The sequence below is a fragment of the Ranitomeya variabilis genome, chromosome 6 (genome assembly GCF_051348905.1).
Source record: "Ranitomeya variabilis isolate aRanVar5 chromosome 6, aRanVar5.hap1, whole genome shotgun sequence".
Taxonomy (NCBI): domain Eukaryota; kingdom Metazoa; phylum Chordata; class Amphibia; order Anura; family Dendrobatidae; genus Ranitomeya; species Ranitomeya variabilis.
Genome location: NC_135237.1, coordinates 15,185,324 through 15,204,735, shown reverse-complemented (window position 1 = coordinate 15,204,735; position 19,412 = coordinate 15,185,324). Strand labels below are relative to the sequence as shown.

Genomic DNA, 19,412 nt, shown 5'->3' with positions numbered 1-19,412 from the left:
AAGCTCCTGTGGTCAGGACTCCTCCTGTATTTATAGAGTGTAAGCTCCTGTGGTCAGGACTCCTCCTCCTGTATCTATAGAGTGTAAGCTCCTGTGGTCAGGACTCCTCCTGTATTTATAGAGTGTAAGCTCCTGTGGTCAGGACTCCTCCTGTATTTATAGAGTGTAAGCTCCTGTGGTCAGGACTCCTCCTCCTGTATCTATAGAGTGTAAGCTCCTGTGGTCAGGACTCCTCCTGTATCTATAGAGTGTAAGCTCCTGTGGTCAGGACTCCTCCTCCTGTATCTATAGAGTGTAAGCTCCTGTGGGTAGGAGGACTTGCTTTACATTGTATACATACTGAATGACACCATAATGATCTGATAGACTTTTTATCTTTCCATCCACCTCCCACATTAAAATATTGATCATCTGAAAATATTAGACTCCCTCCCGCGCCCGTGAAGAGAGCGTCTCCATCCCAGGAGGGCGCAATATATATATATATATATGTACAGGTTTTGCCCTCATTATCATCCCGGCGCCAGCGCCCATCACACAGACATCGCCTCGGCCACCACTTTCTTAATCTGGTCCTTCAGGAACGCCACCTTCTGCCACTCAGACTTCAGTTCCTGCCACTCGTAATAAGGCACCTGCAAAGGGAGAGCAACGGGGTCATAACCAACCCCACAGCTACCGACGACACCCTGCGGAACAACCACAGCACCAGGAACTACACGGCTACAGCACTCACCTCCAGCACCAGGAAGCCGGCGGCCCGCAGGTGTCTGCGGCACAGTGCATGCGAGCCCGTCAGCTCCTTAGTGCGTAAACAGAAGTTAGAGAATTCCCAGCTCTTCACAGCAAACCTGACCGGAGAACGAGATGACACAGTGAGCGACAGGAGGGCTGCGTACACAGCACAGCCCTCAGCGAGAAAGTCCATGACCAGCAGCAGGGGCCCCGCAGCTGGGAGGTTACCAGAGAGCACCCATAGCCCCAGCAGAGCAGATGAAGGATTACACACCCTGGACGGACAATGCTGCAGACGGCGGCATCTCTCCCCTCTGCAGTGGGACAAGTCCTCAGGTTGACAGGACCACCCTCTACAACATTGCTCTGCCCTAACAGGGGGTACGGAGAGAGGTGCTGTACACACCCTGAGTGCCGTCCTCACCTCCTTACCCCATCCGGTAAAGCTTTAGTTCCACTGCTGTACAAAACATGACGATCCGCAAAATCACTTAAAGCCAAGGGATTGTTTTCAGAGTCTAAAATAAACTCTGCATCTGAGGAGGAAACAAGAAAATATTTCATGATAGATAATAATGCAATAATAATAATAATCTATATTCTTATATAGCGCTAACATATTCCGCAGCGCTTTACAGTTTTGCACACATTATCATCACTGTCCCCGATGGGGCTCACAATCTAAATTTCCTATCAGTATGTCTTTGGAATGTGGGAGGAAACCGGAGAGCCCGGAGGAAACCCACGCAAACACGGAGAGAACATACAAACTCTTTGCAGATGTTGTCCAAGGTGGGATTAGAAGCCAGGACTCCAGCGCTGCAAGGCTGCAGTGCTAACCACTGAGCCACCGTGCTGCCCTGAATGAAGACACACGCACATACAGGATAACCAGATGAACTTACTGGTCCTGTCCTTAGTTACATCCTATATTATTCTCCAGAGCTGCACTCACTATTCTGCTGGTGCAGTCACTGTGTACATACATTACATTACTGATCCTGAGTTACATCCTGTATTATACTCCAGAGCTGCACTCACTATTCTGCTGGTGCAGTCACTGTGTACATACATTACTGATCCTGAGTTACCTCCTGTATTATACTCCAGAGCTGCACTCACTATTCTGCTGATGCAGTCACTGTGTACATACATTACATTACTGATCCTGAGTTACATCCTGTATTATACCCCAGAGCTGCACTCACTATTCTGCTGGTGGAGTCAGTGTATACACACATTACATTACTGATCCTGAGTTACATCCTGTATTATACTCCAGAGCTGCACTCACTATTCTGCTGGTGCAGTCACTGTGTACATACATTACATTACTGATCCTGAGTTGCATCCTGTATTATACCCCAGAGCTGCGCTCACTATTCTGCTGGTGCAGGCACTGTGTACATACATTACATTACTGATCCTGAGTTGCATCCTGTATTATACCCCAGAGCTGCACTTGTGAAGGGACAAATTAAGAAAGATTCTCCATTTTGTGCTTTTCGACTCCATTTTGTTGTTTTGATATAAATTTTGTTAGTAGGCTAAAGTTTACAGCTGTTATGAGACCTTGATTGTTGCAATCTAAACAGAATATGAGACTGAGGGTGTATTGTTCTACGAGACTTTGACGCACAGACTGTTTCTGCATTCTTATAGGTTAAGAACTGTGAGCGTGTTCTTATGCTGATTGATTGAAGTTTAATTTCTATAACTATGATAAGTCATACAGAATAAACGGGGGCCAGAGAGATCAGCTTGATCCCCCCCAAACAGACACACGTCTCCGTCTGGTCATTTTCAGTTGCCGGCAACACCTTGTATATTAATTTGGAAATCACTGAGTTAACCGTGAAGGATCAATTTAGATCCTCCCTCGACACACTCACTATTCTGCTGGTGCAGTCACTGTGTACATACATTACATTACTGATCCTGAGTTACATCCTGTATTATACTCCAGAGCTGCACTCACTATTCTGCTGGTGTCTGTGGTATGATCTGGTGGCCTAAGAGCAGCATGAGACGTACTCTGGAGAAGGTGGTACCTGTACTGACCGCAGACCCTGAACTTAACACCGCAACTAGAAGTAGCCGTGGAATGTAACTATCACTCCCTAGACATCTCGACACAGCCGGAGGACTAATTACCCCTAGAGATAGAAAAGGGAAAACTATCTTGCCTCAGAGAAAATCCCCAAAGGATAGACAGCCCCCCACAAATATTGACTGTGAGAGGAGAGGGAAATAACATACGCAGACTGAAATCAGAATTTAGCAAAGGAGGCCACTTCTAGTTAAATAGAAAGGATAGGACAGAGTACTATGCGGTCAGTATTAAAACACTAGAAAATATCCACCACAGAAAATACAAAATCTCCACATCTAACTAAAGATATGGAGGGTATATCTGCATCTCCAGAGATACCAGCTTGGCTAAACAAATCCTTATACAGACCAAGCTGGACAAGACAAAACATGGAAAATAACTTGAACGATCAGGCCCACAGCATGTGGACTGCAAAAAACAAAGCCAGAACTTATCTTTGTTGAAATGAACAGCAAGCAAGAGAGACCAGGCAGGGAAGTGAATCCTCCAGGAAACAATGGACAACTGGCACTAACTAAAGGGTCAAGCAAGACTAAATAGCCCAGTCAGAATTGCAATAAGTGGACACACCTGATGAATGCTGCGATCCAAAGACAGCAGCGCTACCACTTATAACCACCGGAGGGAGCCCAAGAGCAGAATTCACAACATGTCTGTAGCACAATAAGTCCCCATTTTCCACTGGAGAGAACATGAGGCTCAATAACTACATCATCCTATGGCAGCCCATTGGCCAGGAGTCACCATGTCACCGGTGGTCCTGAATTTGACTAAGCTGCAGATATCACCGCTGTACGGGGGGGAGCAGCAGGTTATCGCATGCCCGGTATTGGCACCTCGGCCTTACTTCATGTGACCCTACAACCAGAGCAGGAGGTGGCGGCGTCTCACCGATCTGATGGCCGTATATCGTCTTCACACTGAAGTTACAGGCGTCTTTGTCCGGAAGGACGTCCCGCAGCGCCTTCCTCAGGTCGGTCTGCAGAGGAGACAGACTGCTGCCTGCAGTGGGGGGAGCTGCAGTGCTGACCAGGCTGAGGGGCAGCAGAGGCCCCCGGTACTCCGGACACTCCAGCTGCGCCGCGGCATTGATCTGGGCTAATTTCAGGCTGAGGTTTGTGGATTTGTTGGAGACGTCACCTATGAGGACACAGACGGTTAATGCACAGTAGGGATTATCTACAGTCACAGCCGGATTCAGGAGGAGCGTACCCATGAACTTGCAGTAGATCTGAGGATCCAGTACCTTCTGGAGGAAAGCTGGAGTCACGAGCTGCAGGACACACAATGACCACACCAAGTCCACCAGCATCGGGGGGCTCAGCGAATCCAGCTCCGAGCTCAGACGCTGCACCACCTGCAGAAAGTGTAAGCAAGTCACATCACAGGGCCGGTGACTGCACCAGTGACATCACGTATGAACCGATGATGTCATCACATGTCTGTAGAGCCACTGTACCCCCATACCCGGTGCGGAAGAACGGGAGGCTCATGACCTGACAGAGGTTTTTCTAGCAGCCCATTGGCCAGGAGTCGCCATCGAGGGGGCAGTCCTGAATTTGACGAGGCTGCAGATATTAACCCTTGCGTAGCAGCATGATGACAGAAGACTTACCATGCTGAAGAATTCCTCCTGTTGGCTTGGCAGGAAATTCAGATGTGCGAAGGACAAGATGAGGCTGGAGAGCTGGGCCGGAGTCAGCGAGCTGCTGCGCTCCACACATGCCTGTAATAGAAGGATCACAAGACACCGCACTGCAGACATGATGCAAAGCACCGCTGGAGAGGATGCAAGAGAAGGCTACAGCTTAACAGGATAGTCCAGGACTGGGGCGTCGATGGCCGACCTGAGGTCATTAGTAGAGCTGTCTCCAATTAAACCGCCATATCAGTAACCTGCCCTGCCCAAGGCGCCCCCAGGACTGGGGCGTGGATGGCCGACCTGAGGTCATTTGTAGAGCAGTCTCCAATGAAACCGCCATATCAGTAACCTGCCCTGCCGGAGGAGCCCCCAGGACTGGGGCATCGATGGCCAACCTTAGGTCATTAGGAGAGCAGTCTCCAATGAAACCGCCATAGCAGTAACCTGCCCTGCCGGAGGAGCCCCCAGGACTGGGGCATCGATGGCCGACCTTAGGTCATTAGGAGAGCAGTCTCCAATGAAACCGCCATAGCAGTAACCTGCCCTGCCGGAGGAGCCCCCAGGACTGGGGCATCGATGGCCGACCTTAGGTCATTAGGAGAGCAGTCTCCAATGAAACCGCCATAGCAGTAACCTGCCCTGCCGGAGCCCCCAGGACTGGGGCGCCGATGGCCGACCTTAGGTCATTAGTAGAGCTGTGTCCAATTAAGCAGGCACATCAGTAACCTGCCACCGCCAGAGGGAGGCCCAGGACTGGGGCGTCGATGGCCGACCTTAGGTCATTAGTAGAGTTGTGTCCAATGAAACCGCCATATCAGTAACCTGCCCTGCCGGAGGAGCCCCCAGGACTGGGGCATCGATGGCCGACCTTAGGTCATTAGTAAAGCTGTCTCCAATGAAACCGCCATAGCAGTAACCAGCCCTGCCCTGCCAGAAGAGCCCCTAGGATTGGGGCATCGATGGCCGACCTTAGGTCATTAGGAGAGCAGTCTCCAATGAAACCGCCATATCAGTAACCTGCCCCGCCGGAGGAGCCCCCAGGACTGGGGCGTCGATGGCCAACCTTAGGTCATTAGTAGAGTTGTGCCCAAAGAAGCCTCCACATCAGTAACCTGCCTCCGCCAGAGGGAGCCCCCAGGACTGGGGCGTCGATGGCCAACCTTAGGTCATTAGTAGAGTTGTGCCCAAAGAAGCCTCCACATCAGTAACCTGCCTCCGCCAGAGGGAGCCCCCAGGACTGGGGCATCGATGGCCGACCTTCGGTCATTAGTAGAGTTGTGTCCAATGAAACCGCCATATCAGTAACCTGCCTCAGCCAGAGGGAGCCCCCAGGACTGGGGCATCGATGGCCAACCTTAGGACATTGCTAGAGTTGTGTCCAATGAAGCCTCCACATCAGTAACCTGCCTCCGCCAGAGGGAGCCCCCAGAACTGTGGTGTCGATGGCCGACCTTAGGTCATTATTAGAGTTGTGCCCAAAGAAGCCTCCACATCAATAACCTGCCACCGCCAGAGGGAGCCCACGATAACTGTCTCTTACCTTCTTCCAGCATTCACGACTCCCGTTTTCATTCACCGGCGAGACGTCATCGTTGCAGCGTGCTGTACATGTGATGTCGCACTAGATCGGTGGATGCTGGAAGGTAGGAGACGTTCCTCAGAGCTCCCGACCGACACCCGCAGAATACTGAAGTGGCCGCTGGACTGAGTAGAGAACCGATTCACACCACCTCTAACCATCAGTATCAGATTGATTGTGATCTGACAACCAATCAGCAATATCAGCTCAGATCACATTCACTTCAATAGGAGCCGAGATGAAGTTACAGGAACGGGCACTGCGGTGTTTGGAGCTGTGCTGATCTCAACCCTCCACCTCGTATTAAGTGGACAACCATTCACCTGCATGTCCGCCATGTAATATCACTTTTATCTTGTAGTCACTGCGGCAGGGAGAAGGAATCCAACCTCTTGCCAGAGAGGAGCGCAGGTCAGCTGACTATGTCGGCTGCGCTGTTTATCCCCGGGGTCCACATTCAGGGGTCGGGGTCCACATTCAGGGGTCGGGGTCCACGGCTGCCTGTTCCTTTTGCAGCTTACACGGCCAGCAGACACCACTGAGCAGGAATTGCTGAATTTGACAAAGCTGCAAGAGGCGGGGGAATGAAGACGGGAACGTACCTGTGCGATGGCCTCGCATAGCGGGAGGTGGAAGAACCGGAGGCTGGAGAAGGATCGGATGCAGCTGCTCATCTCCTTACTGCTCAGCTCAGACACCTTGGGCAGCAGCTCGGACGCCATCTTCTGTAACACCTGATGTTGGCTGAAGTTCAGCTTCGCTGGAAGACCAAGGGACGACACGGAGAGGGTTACTCTGCACCATATGAGGACAACTTATCAGTGTAGGCAGTTCTCATGTTTAAGATCTCTGCTTGCAGTCAGTGAATGTGAACAGTTTACATCTGGAGGCTGAGAACATGTACAGCAGCCACATAAGTATCCAGCGTACACAATGCTCTGCGAGCTAAATCCTGCTACAATGCATCAGTCTACTGTGCTCAGGGCACGGTCTACACTGACACACTGCAGCAAACCCTCAGCCTCATCTGGCTCACTACAATGGTCGGATTGTCCGTAGCACAATTGTATCTTCTCCCCATGTTCAGTGCAGAAGTACATGGGGCTCAGGAGCTACAGGTTTTTGTGGCAGCCCACTGGCCAGGAGTCGCCATAAAGGGGCAGTCCTGAATTTGACAAGGCTGCGGTACAATTGCAGTGGGTTTACTGACTTACCGTAGGCGTACACCAAATCTACAATGACGGACGGGCAGAGCTCCTTATTCCGCTGAACCAGGTGGAAAGACAGCGCCCTCAGGATGGGCAGAGAGCGGCAGTTCTGGGCGGCCAGGGCCATGGTGATGGTACGAGATTCCTCGGGGCTGAAGACTTCTGCATATTCAAGCACCTGAGAAAGAAATGAACGGCGTCAGACATCGGCAGGCTTGTCATCAGGAGAGAGGGAGGAGAAGGGGGCAGAGACTGGTCACCAGCAGAAAATCCCTGGGGGTCAGTATGTCAGCCATAGGAACCAGATCTGAGGGGCTTCCCGTCCGTTCCCTGGCTGACGTCTGCTGCTGCTGCCTTGAGCTGTTCCCAAATACCAGCAGAAGTGCTGATGACTTCGGGTATGCCGCCATTTGCCAAGTATCTGAACACATGCTGCACGGTCCTACTCACATTACCTGAATACATGTACTACAAGTGCCAGCACAGACGATGGCATGAGAGGTGTTGGATCGCCCCTTAAAAATACACAGCTACAAATTAACATAAATGGATAAAATTGCAACGTGCTGATAAAACTTGTAATCCTGAATGTAAAGTCTTTTTTATAAAACCTCTTGTCTAGAAGACAGGGATTATTAATAACTGTAGTGAAATATGTATAAATATATATATGTGCAGTGAACTATGTATAGGTTTATTGTGTGACTAGCAGTAATTTAACATCTGTCCTGAAGGCTGCAGGTCTCACAGGAGGTCACAACACATGTGTCTTGAGAAGGCAGTCTACTGTCTCTGATCTCACCAGGGGTGTCGTACTGGGAACCAAGAAGAAAGGGAACATTTGACACCTCCTTGCTCTTTGAAGAGAGATGTCAATTACAGCCTGACACTATATCGGTGGGAAGCTTTACACAAAGAATCTCAGAGAAAATAATATATTCATTGGGGGCGCAGCCGTGGTCCAATCAAAAACAAGCAATTAGAATATCAACTTGAGGGGCTGGTCTAGAAATCTGACCTCCAGAGTGACTCTATAAATTTGGCTTGTATACATTCAAAATTGTTCACTTGTGAGGGCAGCCTGGGAAGCTGATGTGATCTAGTCCATATTCACCCCCCCTCAGGGACAGAGTACCAGAATGCAAAGTTTGATATTTCTGTAAGTTTCTCCCTTTATTTTATAACGGTTTTGCATACCTGTATGTCTTTATTACCATATTTTTATATTCTTTTTTACTTTGAGCACTGTACCTTTTGTATTAAAGCATAAAACTTTAACAGTTGAACCTTGTATGTTCTAAAGAATCCATAGCCTTAAAGTGTTTGAGCCTTATGAGTGACAGACAGTAGTAGTAATATTTCCGGGACTCATCGCCCGTGTATTCAATGAGTGGTGGCAGCGTGTATGAGCGGGTGTGTGGCCTGGGTCGGTGTGTGATTTATGCTCCCATTACAGCATAGTACGGAGGTTGAATGCTGGACTGAGAGAGAGGAGATAGATTAACCCTTGCAGGCGCAACCCCAAGTCACGTGCTGAGAGCGGGTTCGTGACAAATTGGTAGCAGCACGGAGAGGGATCCGTGACAATAACTATGTAGTGATTACTGCCTAGGTCACCGGCCACCTCTGCAGTTTATCAGCAGTGGCCGATCTTCTAGGAAAAGGGCTGTGTGTTTGTACAGGGATGGAAAGTGCTGCTCTGCAGCTGCCCAGATCACTGAATACTGCTGGCTTCAGTGTCCGTCCTCGGACGCTGCAGAGAGAGGTGGCCGCTGGCAGCACCGGATAGCGCATAGCTTGGTGTGACTTTGCGGTTTGTCCTAAGTATTGGTAACCTTCATTTCGTCCACGCTCCTCGCGTGCTGGGGGAACCGGGAGGCAGCGGAGAGGAGCACTGCCAACCCGCCATCGTTAGATTATCACTTTATTATCAGACTCCAGTAAAGAGGCCTTTGAATACACTACAACTCCCAGAAAGCGCCATTCGCCCTCTACCTTGTCCTCCATTCTCTCCAGCAGCGTCCGGGATACTTGGCTGAGGCTGTGAATCACATTCACTAACGTCTTGGTGTCCTTCACCTCCGTCCACCGCAGTTCCACGCTTCTGGCTAAATCCAGGACCAGCGATTTCTGCTCCTCGGTCTGAGCGTGCGGTACCAGGACACGCGCCAGCCGCCCCAATAATTCAATACTAAACTTCCTGAGCCGCCATCGCACTTCTGTCTCCATGGAGCGCAAGTAGTGGTTCTTCCCATCTATGCGGAGCACATACAGACTCCGGAGCAGACTGATGAGCCGAGCGTGCCATATCATCTGGATCTGGAGGGGACAGGAACGGAAAGGAAAACTGATACACTGCAGCAAACTACCAGCCCTGACTTCTGGAAAAACAACCCCCATGGGTCAGTCTCAGCCCTCACCTGTCTGTTCACTGCACTCAGGAGCTCCCCGAACCTCTTGTCATTCACCACTTCCTCCCTATTTGCTTCCGTCACTTTGGCGATCTGATTGATGATGGCGGCCGCCCTGTTCCCGTTCCTACTGTGCTGTGGAGAGATCTGCAGCAGCTCCTCCGCCGCCGACATAGACTGGATCATTGCTAGGAAATCCTTCTCGCTCTGCCCGTTTACCTTCTGCTGCAGGGCGGGGAGGCTGTGCGTGTACCTGCAGAGGATGGGGAGGTGCTGGGGCGAGGGCTGGGGATGCGGAGGCTGGACAAGATGACCGGCTCGGACACATTCTGAGGGGATGGAGGAAGACGAGGCCTGGAAGGAGGGTGAAGATGCCAGCAGACGGGAACAACGCTGGATAAGACGGGCCGCCATGTCTTCACGGTTGTGCCGCTTACTTCACCATGAACCCCGGGGTGAGGAGGGGGTCATCTTAACATCTGGAAATAAATATATAAAGTAAAGAGAAAAATCTATACTGCAGAGTAGGGCTCTACATAGACAAGTGATGTACTGCAGGATAGGGCTCTACATAGAGGGGCTGAGAGGTGTGACGTACTGCAGTATAAAGAGTGATATACTGCAGAATAGTGCTCTACATAGAGGAGTGATGTACAGCAGGATAGGGCTCTACATAGAGGAGTGATGTACTGCAGGATAGGGCTCTACATAGAGGAGTGATGTACTGCAGGATAGGGCTCTACATAGAGGAGTGATGTACTGCAGAATAGGTCTCTACATAGGGGGGCTGGGAGAAGTGACATACTGCAGGGTAGGGCTGTATATAGGAGTGATATACTGCAGAATAGGGCTCTACATAGACGAGTGATGTACTGCAGGATAGGACTGTACATAGAGGGGCTGAGCGGTGTGACGTACTGCAGTATAAAGAGTGTTATACTGCAGAATAGTGCTCTACATAGAGGAGTGATGTACTGCAGGATAGGGCTCTACATAGAGGAGTGATGTACTGCAGGAAAGGACTCTACATAGAGTGAGGTACTGCAGAATGGGGCTCTACATAGGGGGGCTGGGAGAAGTGACATACTGCAGGGTAGGGCTGTATATAGGAGTGATATACTGCAGGATAGGGCTCTACATAGAGGAGTGATGTACTGCAGAATAGGGCTCGCCATAAAGTAGTGATGTACTGCAGGATAGGGCTCTACATAGAAGGGCTGATAGGTGTGACGTACTGCAGTATACGACTGTATAGAGAGGAGTGATATACTGCAGAATAGGGCTCTACATAGAGTGATGTACTGCAGAATAGGGCTCTACATAGACAAGTGATGTACTGCAGGATAGGACTCTACATAGAGGAGTGATGTACTGCAGGATAGGGCTCTACATAGAGGGGCTGAGAGGTGTGACGTACTGCAGTATAAAGCGTGATATACTGCAGAATAGTGCTCTACATAGAGGAGTGATGTACTGCAGGATAGGGCTCTACATAGAGTGATGTACTGCAGAATAGGGCTCTACATAGAAGGGCTGATAGGTGTGACGTACTGCAGTATACGGCTGTATAGAGAGGAGTGATATACTGCAGAATAGGGCTCTACATAGACAAGTGATGTACTGCAGGATAGGACTCTACATAGAGGAGTGATGTACTGCAGGATAGGGCTCTACATAGAGGGGCTGAGAGGTGTGACGTACTGCAGTATAAAGCGTGATATACTGCAGAATAGGGCTCTACATAGACAAGTGATGTACTGCAGGATAGGGCTCTACATAGAGGGGATGAGAGGTGTGACATACTGCAGTATAAAGAGTGATATACTGCTGAATAGGGCTCGTCATAGAGGAGTAATGTACTGCACGATAGGACTCAACATAGAGGGGCTGAGAGAAATGATGTACTGCAGTATAGGGGGGTATATAGAGGGGCTGAGAGGAGTGATATACCGCAGTATAGAGATGAGTGATTTACTGCAGTATAGGGCTGTATAGAGGAGTGATATAATGCCGGATATGGGAGCATAATATAGAGGAGTGATATAGTGCATGATAGGGCTGTATATAGGAGTGATATAACGCAGAATATGGCTCGCCATTAGGAGTGATGTACTTCAGGATAGGGTTCTACATAGAGGGGCTGAGAGGAGTGATATACTGAAGTATAGGGCTGTATAGAGAGGAGTGATAATGCAGGATAGGAGAGCATAATATAGAGGAGTGATATACTGCAGTATACGGAGGAGTGATATAATGTAGTATACGGAGGAGTGATATAATGCATGATAGGACTGAATATAGAGGAGGGATACACTGAAGGATATGTCTCTACATAGAGGGACTGAGAGGAGTGATATACTGCCAGATAGAGCTGTATATAGAGGAGTCATATTGCAGGATAGAGCTTTACATATTAGATAGACAGGAGTGATGTACTGCTGAATAAAGGTGCGCCCCAAGAGAGGACGGCTTATCTTTTGTAACATGTCACTGTACTTTGATTGGGCCTGGAGGAAGGAGAGCAGAGCAAAAACAATTGCCAGACACTGGTCCAGCAGCCACATCCGAATATGTTGCCCCCGGAGCAGGGGCCGGAGACCCTCCTCCTACTTGCTGGTATTCCTGGTTGCGCCTATGATTAGTCGGTTGGATGCGTCATCGTGCTGAACTGAGAGGCTTGTTGGGGTCTGGACCAGCGGCCACAGACAAATTAATTGCCTGACAGACCAGGGTCTTGAAGATCATTTTGCTCTAGTCTAAAAATATATTAAATAGTTATAGATATTAATTGTTTTCCAACGTGTGTCTTTTGGAGGGGTGGAAATGTGGAAAGTGATGTGTTTTTTGATGGGACCAAACATTGGATATTATTTACATGGGACTGTTGGAGCGGGGAAAAGGAACATTCTTCAGAACGGGATAGATGGCTCGGTATGAAGTGAAAACGATTACTAACTTACTAACTAATTACCAACTTACTAATTACTAACGATTAATTTTTTTTTTTTTAAATGACTCTTTTCAGCGACGCTCCGATCCTCTTCTTCCCATGGCCGCTGTTCAGACTAGCTGCAGCACTGTTTGTGTGGAGCAGCAGTCGTTTTCCCAGTGTAATCCTATGGGATCCGATATCTGGGACTATAGGATTGCACTGAAAAAAAAAAAATCAACTTCTGATTCACAGAGAAGTCGCTGTGAGATCTGGCTCTTCTGAATTATGGCCACAAGAGAGGCGACCAGAACGGCGCTGATACCAGGAGATGATGGGTAACTATAGGGACAACAATACACATATTGCTAAGGGACTAACATCTATATTTCCCTGGGACTGCTTCTTCAAGGGGAGTCCGTCAGCATAAAGAGGACTGTTCATACCAAGCCCAGGCGCTCGGAGGACGTGCGCAGGGGCCGAGCAGGGCAGCGCACCAACTTCTTGGTTTCCATCAGTCTCCATGCTCCTCTGACTCAGAATCACTCAGCTGTCAATCAGAGACCGCAGGAAAACAATGCTGAGCTGCCTCCAGCTGCTGCGCTCAGCTGCAGACATTCTACTCTATAGCCACATACGGGGGAAACGGAGACCACACTGTGACCACCGAAGAATAAATACCATCTCACTGCTCAATCACAGAACATTCAGATCAATGCAAAAAATATATATATATATATATATATATCTGCAAATGGAAGACAAAACTCCGGAACTATTGTTACACGTAAACAAACCGCAGCCAACATTACGGCGGGGACCTGAGCACCATCCTCCTCCGTGCAGCATCTGCTCAGTCCTGCAGTGCTCCAGATACAATGGGGTCACTGTACGGAGGTCACCCTTATACACATTACCGGGTGCACAGCAATCACCAGCGCTCTCACTACAGGACAGACTGGATGGAAGCTGCAGTATGGAGGTCAGTGACCTCTGCTCAGTCCTGCACTGCTCCAGATACAATGGGGTCACTGTACGGAGGTCACCCTTATACACATTACCAGGTGCACTGCAATCACCAGCGCTCTCACTACAGGACAGACTGGATGGAAGCTGCAGTATTGAGGTCAGTGACCTCTGCTCAGTCCTGCACTGCTCCAGATACAATGGGGTCACTGTACGGAGGTCGCCCTTATACACATTACCGGGTGCACTGCAATCACCAGCGCTCTCACTACAGGACAGACTGGATGGAAGCTGCAGTATTGAGGTCAGTGACCTCTGCTCAGTCCTGCACTGCTCCAGATACAATGGGGTCACTGTACGGAGGTCGCCCTTATACACATTACCGGGTGCACTGCAATCACCAGCACTCTCACTACAGGACCGACTGGATGGAAGCTGCAGTATGGAGGTCAGTGACCTCTGCTCAGTCCTGCAGTGCTCCAGATACAATGGGGTCACTGTACGGAGGTCGCCCTTATACACATTACCGGGTGCACAGCAATCACCAGCGCTCTCACTACAGGACCGACTGGATGGAAGCTGCAGTATGGAGGTCAGTGACCTCTGCTCAGTCCTGCAGTGCTCCAGATACAATGGGGTCACTGTACGGAGGTCGCCCTTATACACATTACCGGGTGCACTGCAATCACCAGCGCTCTCACTACAGGACAGACTGGATGGAAGCTGCAGTATTGAGGTCAGTGACCTCTGCTCAGTCCTGCACTGCTCCAGATACAATGGGGTCACTGTACGGAGGTCGCCCTTATACACATTACCGGGTGCACAGCAATCACCAGCGCTCTCACTACAGGACAGACTGGATGGAAGCTGCAGTATGGAGGTCAGTGACCTCTGCTCAGTCCTGCAGCATTACAGCCCAACCCTTCAGGATCAGCGCTGACACTTTCCTTGCCCGTCTTGACGAAGGCTCCATGGAGTAAGGCGGGATCGTAATGTGCCGTACATAGGGGGTGCGTACTGTATATAGGGGTGTGTACACTGTATATTGGCGGGTTATACTGTATATAGGGTGTGTACTGTATATAGGGGTGCGCACTGTATATAGGGGTGTGTACACTGTATATAGGGGTGCGCACTGTATATTGGCGGGTTATACTGTATATAGGGGCTGTATACAGGGGTGCGCACTGTATATTGGCGGGTTATACTGGACACGGGGCTGCCCACTGCACACGGGGCTGCCCACTGCACACGGGGCTGCACACTGCACACGGGGCTGCACACTGTATATAGTGTACTGTATATAGGGGTGTGTACTGTATATAGGGGTATATACTGTATATAGTGGCGTGTACTATATATAGGGGCTGTATATTATTATTATTCTTTTATATAGCACCATTAATTCCATGGTGCTGTACATGAGAAAGGGGTTACATACCGGGTTATAGATATCGTTTACAGTAAACACTTTTACAGTGACAGACTGGTACAGAGGGGAGAGGACCCTGTCCTTGCGGACTCACATTCTATGGGGTATATAGGGGGTGCACTGTATATAGGGGTGTACACTGTATATAGTGGTGAGTATTGTATATAGGGGCTGTGCACTGTATATAGGGGGGTGTGCACTGTATATAGGGGGGTGTGCACTGTATATAGGGGGTGTGCACTGTGCATAGTGGGGTGTGCACTGTGCATAGTGGGGTGTGCACTGTGCATAGTGGGGTGTGCACTGTGCATAGTGGGGTGTGCACTGTGCATAGTGGGGTGTGCACTGTGCATAGTGGGGTGTGCACTGTGCATAGTGGGGTGTGCACTGTGCATAGTGGGGTGTGCACTGTGCATAGTGGGGTGTGCACTGTGCATAGTGGGGTGTGCACTGTGCATAGTGGGGTGTGCACTGTGCATAGTGGGGTGTGCACTGTGCATAGTGGGGTGTGCACTGTGCATAGTGGGGTGTGCACTGTGCATAGGGGGTGTGCACTGTGCATAGGGGGTGTGCACTGTATATAGGGGGTGTGCACTGTATATAGGGGGTGTGCACTGTATATAGGGGGTGTGCACTGTGTACCCTCGTGTACTCACACGTTATTACCCCCCCCCCCCCCGCAGAGCACGGCGCTGCTGCAGCCTATTCCTTCCTGCGCTCAGCCCCCGCAGTCTGCTCTGTGGACGGTGACCAGAATGGAGTTTATGTGAGCAGCTCCTGTCTGTGGCCCCAGTCTCGGGGCCCTGCTCCTCCCCTGCCGTGGCCCCGGCTCCTCCCCTGCCGTGGCCCCGGCTCCTCCCCTGCCGTGGCCCCGGCTCCTCTCCCGCTGTGGCCCCGGCTCCTCTCCCGCTGTGGCCCCGGCTCCTCTCCCGCTGTGGCCCCGGCTCCTCTAATGCTGTGGCCCCGGCTCCTCTCCTGCTGTGGCCCCGGCTCCTCTCCCTGCTGTGGCCCCGGCTCCTCTCCTGCTGTGGCCCCGGCTCCTCTCCTGCTGTGGCCCCGGCTCCTCTCCCTGCTGTGGCCCCGGCTCCTCTCCCTGCTGTGGCCCCGGCTCCTCTCCCTGCTGTGGCCCCGGCTCCTCTCCTGCTGTGGCCCCGGCTCCTCTCCTGCTGTGGCCCCGGCTCCTCTCCCTGCTGTGGCCCCGGCTCCTCTCCTGCTGTGGCCCCGGCTCCTCTCCTGCTGTGGCCCCGGCTCCTCTCCCGCTGTGGCCCCGGCTCCTCTCCCGCTGTGGCCCCGGCTCCTCTCCCGCTGTGGCCCCGGCTCCTCTCCCGCTGTGGCCCCGGCTCCTCTCCCGCTGTGGCCCCGGCTCCTCGGCTTCTTACCTTGCAGCGTGCGGCTCCACCGGTGTGACCTCCACAGCAAGAAGGAAGTCGTCGCCTCCTCTGACGTCACTTCCGATCTGCTGCCCATATCCCCGGACGCATCACGGGACTACAGAAAAATGTCCGCCGCAGATGAGTAGCGGCCATGTTAGTTGTGGGCACGAGGCTGAGGGGGCGCGGCCTCTAGTGACAGAGTTATCACAGAGATAGCACGTGTTACCTATAGCAACCGACCCGGAATGCGCCCTGGTGTCAGTATTGGATGATGCCAATATTTTACCACATATTGTACTGAAAACCGGGAATAAAATGCCAAGTGCGCAAAACAGTGGAATTCCACATATATTCCACACAACTATCACCGCACCACTACCACCATCCACATCTATTACTGTACGCCCCTCAGCAGGGTCACGGACCGGGTCTAGCCACCGTGACAATCCCAGAGCAGAGACTCAGAGGCCCGGTACCGGGTACCCCTCGGCCCTGCGGCAGTGGGGGCGCTACACTTACACTCTACAGGAGAGAGGACCCCACTGACCATAAGAGCTTACACTCTACAGGAGAGAGAGAGGACCCCACTGATCATAAGAGCTTACACTCTACAGGAGAGAGAGGACCCCACTGACCATAAGAGCTTACACTCTACAGGGGATAGATGACCCCACTGACCATAAGAGCTTACACTCTACAGGAGAGAGAGGACCTCACTGACCATAAGAGCTTACACTCTACAGGAGAGAGAGGACTCCGCTGACCATAAGAGCTTACACTCTACAGGAGAGAGAGGACCCCGCTGACCATAAGAGCTTACACTCTACAGGAGAGAGAGGACCCCACTGACCATAAGAGCTTACACTATACAGGAGAGAGAGGACCCCACTGACCATAAGAGCTTACACTCTACAGGAGAGAGAGGACCCCACTGACCATAAGAGCTTACACTCTACGGTGGTGTAGTGGTTAGCACTGCAACCTTGCAGCGCTGGAGTCCTGGGTTTTAATCCCACTCAGGACAACATCTGCAAAGAGTTTGTATGTTCTCTCCGTGTCTGCGTGGGTTTCCTCCGGGTACTCCGGTTTCCTCCCACATTCAAAAGACATACTGATAGGGAATTTAGATTGTGAGCCCCATTGAGGACAGCGATGATAATGTGTGCAAAATTGTAAAGCGCTGCGGAATATGTTAGCGCTATATAAAAATAAAGATTATTATTATTATTATTATTACAGGAGAGAGAGGACCCCACTGACCATAAGAGCTTACACTCTACTGGAGAGAGGACCCCACTGACCATAAGAGCTTACACTCTACAGGGGATAGATGACCCCACTGACCATAAGAGCTTACACTCTACAGGAGAGAGAGGACCCCACTGACCATAAGAGCTTACACTCTACAGGAGAGAGAGGACCTCACTGACCATAAGAGCTTACACTCTACAGGAGAGAGAGGACCCCACTGACCATAAGAGCTTACACTCTACTGGAGAGAGAGGACCCCACTGACCATAAGAGCTTACACTCTACAGGAGAGAGAGGACCTCACTGACCATAAGAGCTTACACTCTACAGGAGAGAGAGGACCCCACTGATCATAAGAGCTTACACTCTACAGGAGAGAGAGGACCCCACTGACCATAAGAGCTTACACTGTACAGGAGAGAGAGGACCTCACTGACCATAAGACCTTACACTCTACAGGAGAGAGAGGACTCCACTGACCATAAGAGCTTACACTCTACAGGAGAGAGAGGACCCCGCTGACCATAAGAGCTTACACTCTACAGGAGAGAGAGGACCCCACTGACCATAAGAGCTTACACTCTACAGGAGAGAGAGGACCTCACTGACCATAAGAGCTTACACTCTACAGGAGAGAGAGGACTCCACTGACCATAAGAGCTTACACTGTACAGGAGAGAGAGGACCCCACTGACCATAAGAGCTTACACTCTACAGGAGAGAGAGGACCTCACTGACCATAAGAGCTTACACTGTACAGGAGAGAGAGGACCTCACTGACCATAAGACCTTACACTCTACAGGAGAGAGGACCCCACTGACCATAAGAGCTTACACTCTACAGGAGAGAGAGGACCCCACTGACCATAAGAGCTTACACTCTACAGGAGAGAGAGGACCCCACTGACCATAAGAGCTTACACTCTACAGGAGAGAGGACCCCACTGACCATAAGAGCTTACACTCTACAGGAAAGAGAGTGGACTCCACTGACTATAAGAGCTTACACTCTACAGGAGAGGACCCCACTGACCATAAGAGCTTACACTCTACAGGAGAGAGAGGACCCCACTGATCATAAGAGCTTACACTCTACAGGAGAGAGGACCCCACTGACCATAAGAGCTTACACTCTACAGGAGAGAGAGGACCTCACTGACCATAAGAGCTTACACTCTACAGGAGAGAGGACCCCACTGACCATAAGAGCTTACACTCTACAGGAAAGAGAGTGGACTCCACTGACTATAAGAGCTTACACTCTACAGGAGAGGACCCCACTGACCATAAGAGCTTACACTCTACAGGAGAGAGAGGACCCCACTGATCATAAGAGCTTACACTCTACAGGAGAGAGGACCCCACTGACCATAAGAGCTTACACTCTACAGGAGAGAGAGGACCTCACTGACCATAAGAGCTTACACTCTACGGGAGAGAGAGGATCCCACTGACCATAAGAGCTTACACTCTACAGGAGAGAGAGGACCCCACTGACCATAAGAGCTTACACTATACAGGAGAGAGGACCCCACTGACCATAAGAGCTTACACTCTACAGGGGAGAGAGGACCCCACTGACCATAAGAGCTTACACTCTACAGGAGAGAGAGGACCCCACTGACCATAAGAGCTTACATTCTACAGGAGAGAGAGAGAGGACTTCACTGACCATAAGAGCTTACACTCTACAGGAGAGAGAGGACCCCATTGACCATAAGAGCTTACACTCTACAGGAGAGAGAGGACCCCACTGATCATAAGACCTTACAC

At 50.8% G+C, this 19,412-nt stretch overlaps 1 protein-coding gene and 4 non-coding genes across 6 annotated transcripts; all 5 read right to left on the bottom strand.

Annotated features, from left to right (window-relative positions):
• Positions 1-355: 355 nt before the first annotated feature.
• TBRG4 (transforming growth factor beta regulator 4) lies at positions 356-16,551 on the bottom strand. 2 transcript variants are annotated; one of them, XR_013216659.1, is made up of 11 exons: positions 16,395-16,551; positions 9,698-10,167; positions 9,273-9,596; positions 7,284-7,455; positions 6,672-6,829; positions 4,464-4,574; positions 4,061-4,205; positions 3,740-3,988; positions 1,168-1,271; positions 737-851; positions 356-635 (listed from the first exon to the last, which is right to left on the bottom strand). XR_013216659.1 is itself a non-coding variant. In XM_077267883.1 (11 exons), the coding sequence occupies exons 2-11, from the start codon at positions 10,100-10,102 to the stop codon at positions 534-536; spliced, it is 1,893 nt and encodes a 630-aa protein (XP_077123998.1). In that variant the 5' UTR covers positions 10,103-10,167; positions 16,395-16,551; the 3' UTR covers positions 356-533. The 2 variants fall into 2 exon arrangements, 1 of the variants encoding a protein (XP_077123998.1); XM_077267883.1 differs by having other exon boundaries at positions 1,160-1,271.
• On the bottom strand, positions 3,496-3,628 carry LOC143783660 (small nucleolar RNA SNORA5). The gene has a single exon (XR_013217336.1). It is a non-coding gene; the product is annotated as a small nucleolar RNA SNORA5 (small nucleolar RNA).
• On the bottom strand, positions 4,285-4,421 carry LOC143783659 (small nucleolar RNA SNORA5). Its single transcript, XR_013217335.1, has one exon. It is a non-coding gene; the product is annotated as a small nucleolar RNA SNORA5 (small nucleolar RNA).
• On the bottom strand, positions 6,490-6,641 carry LOC143783661 (small nucleolar RNA SNORA5). The gene has a single exon (XR_013217337.1). It is a non-coding gene; the product is annotated as a small nucleolar RNA SNORA5 (small nucleolar RNA).
• On the bottom strand, positions 7,117-7,254 carry LOC143783657 (small nucleolar RNA SNORA5). Its single transcript, XR_013217333.1, has one exon. It is a non-coding gene; the product is annotated as a small nucleolar RNA SNORA5 (small nucleolar RNA).
• Positions 16,552-19,412: the final 2,861 nt, after the last annotated feature.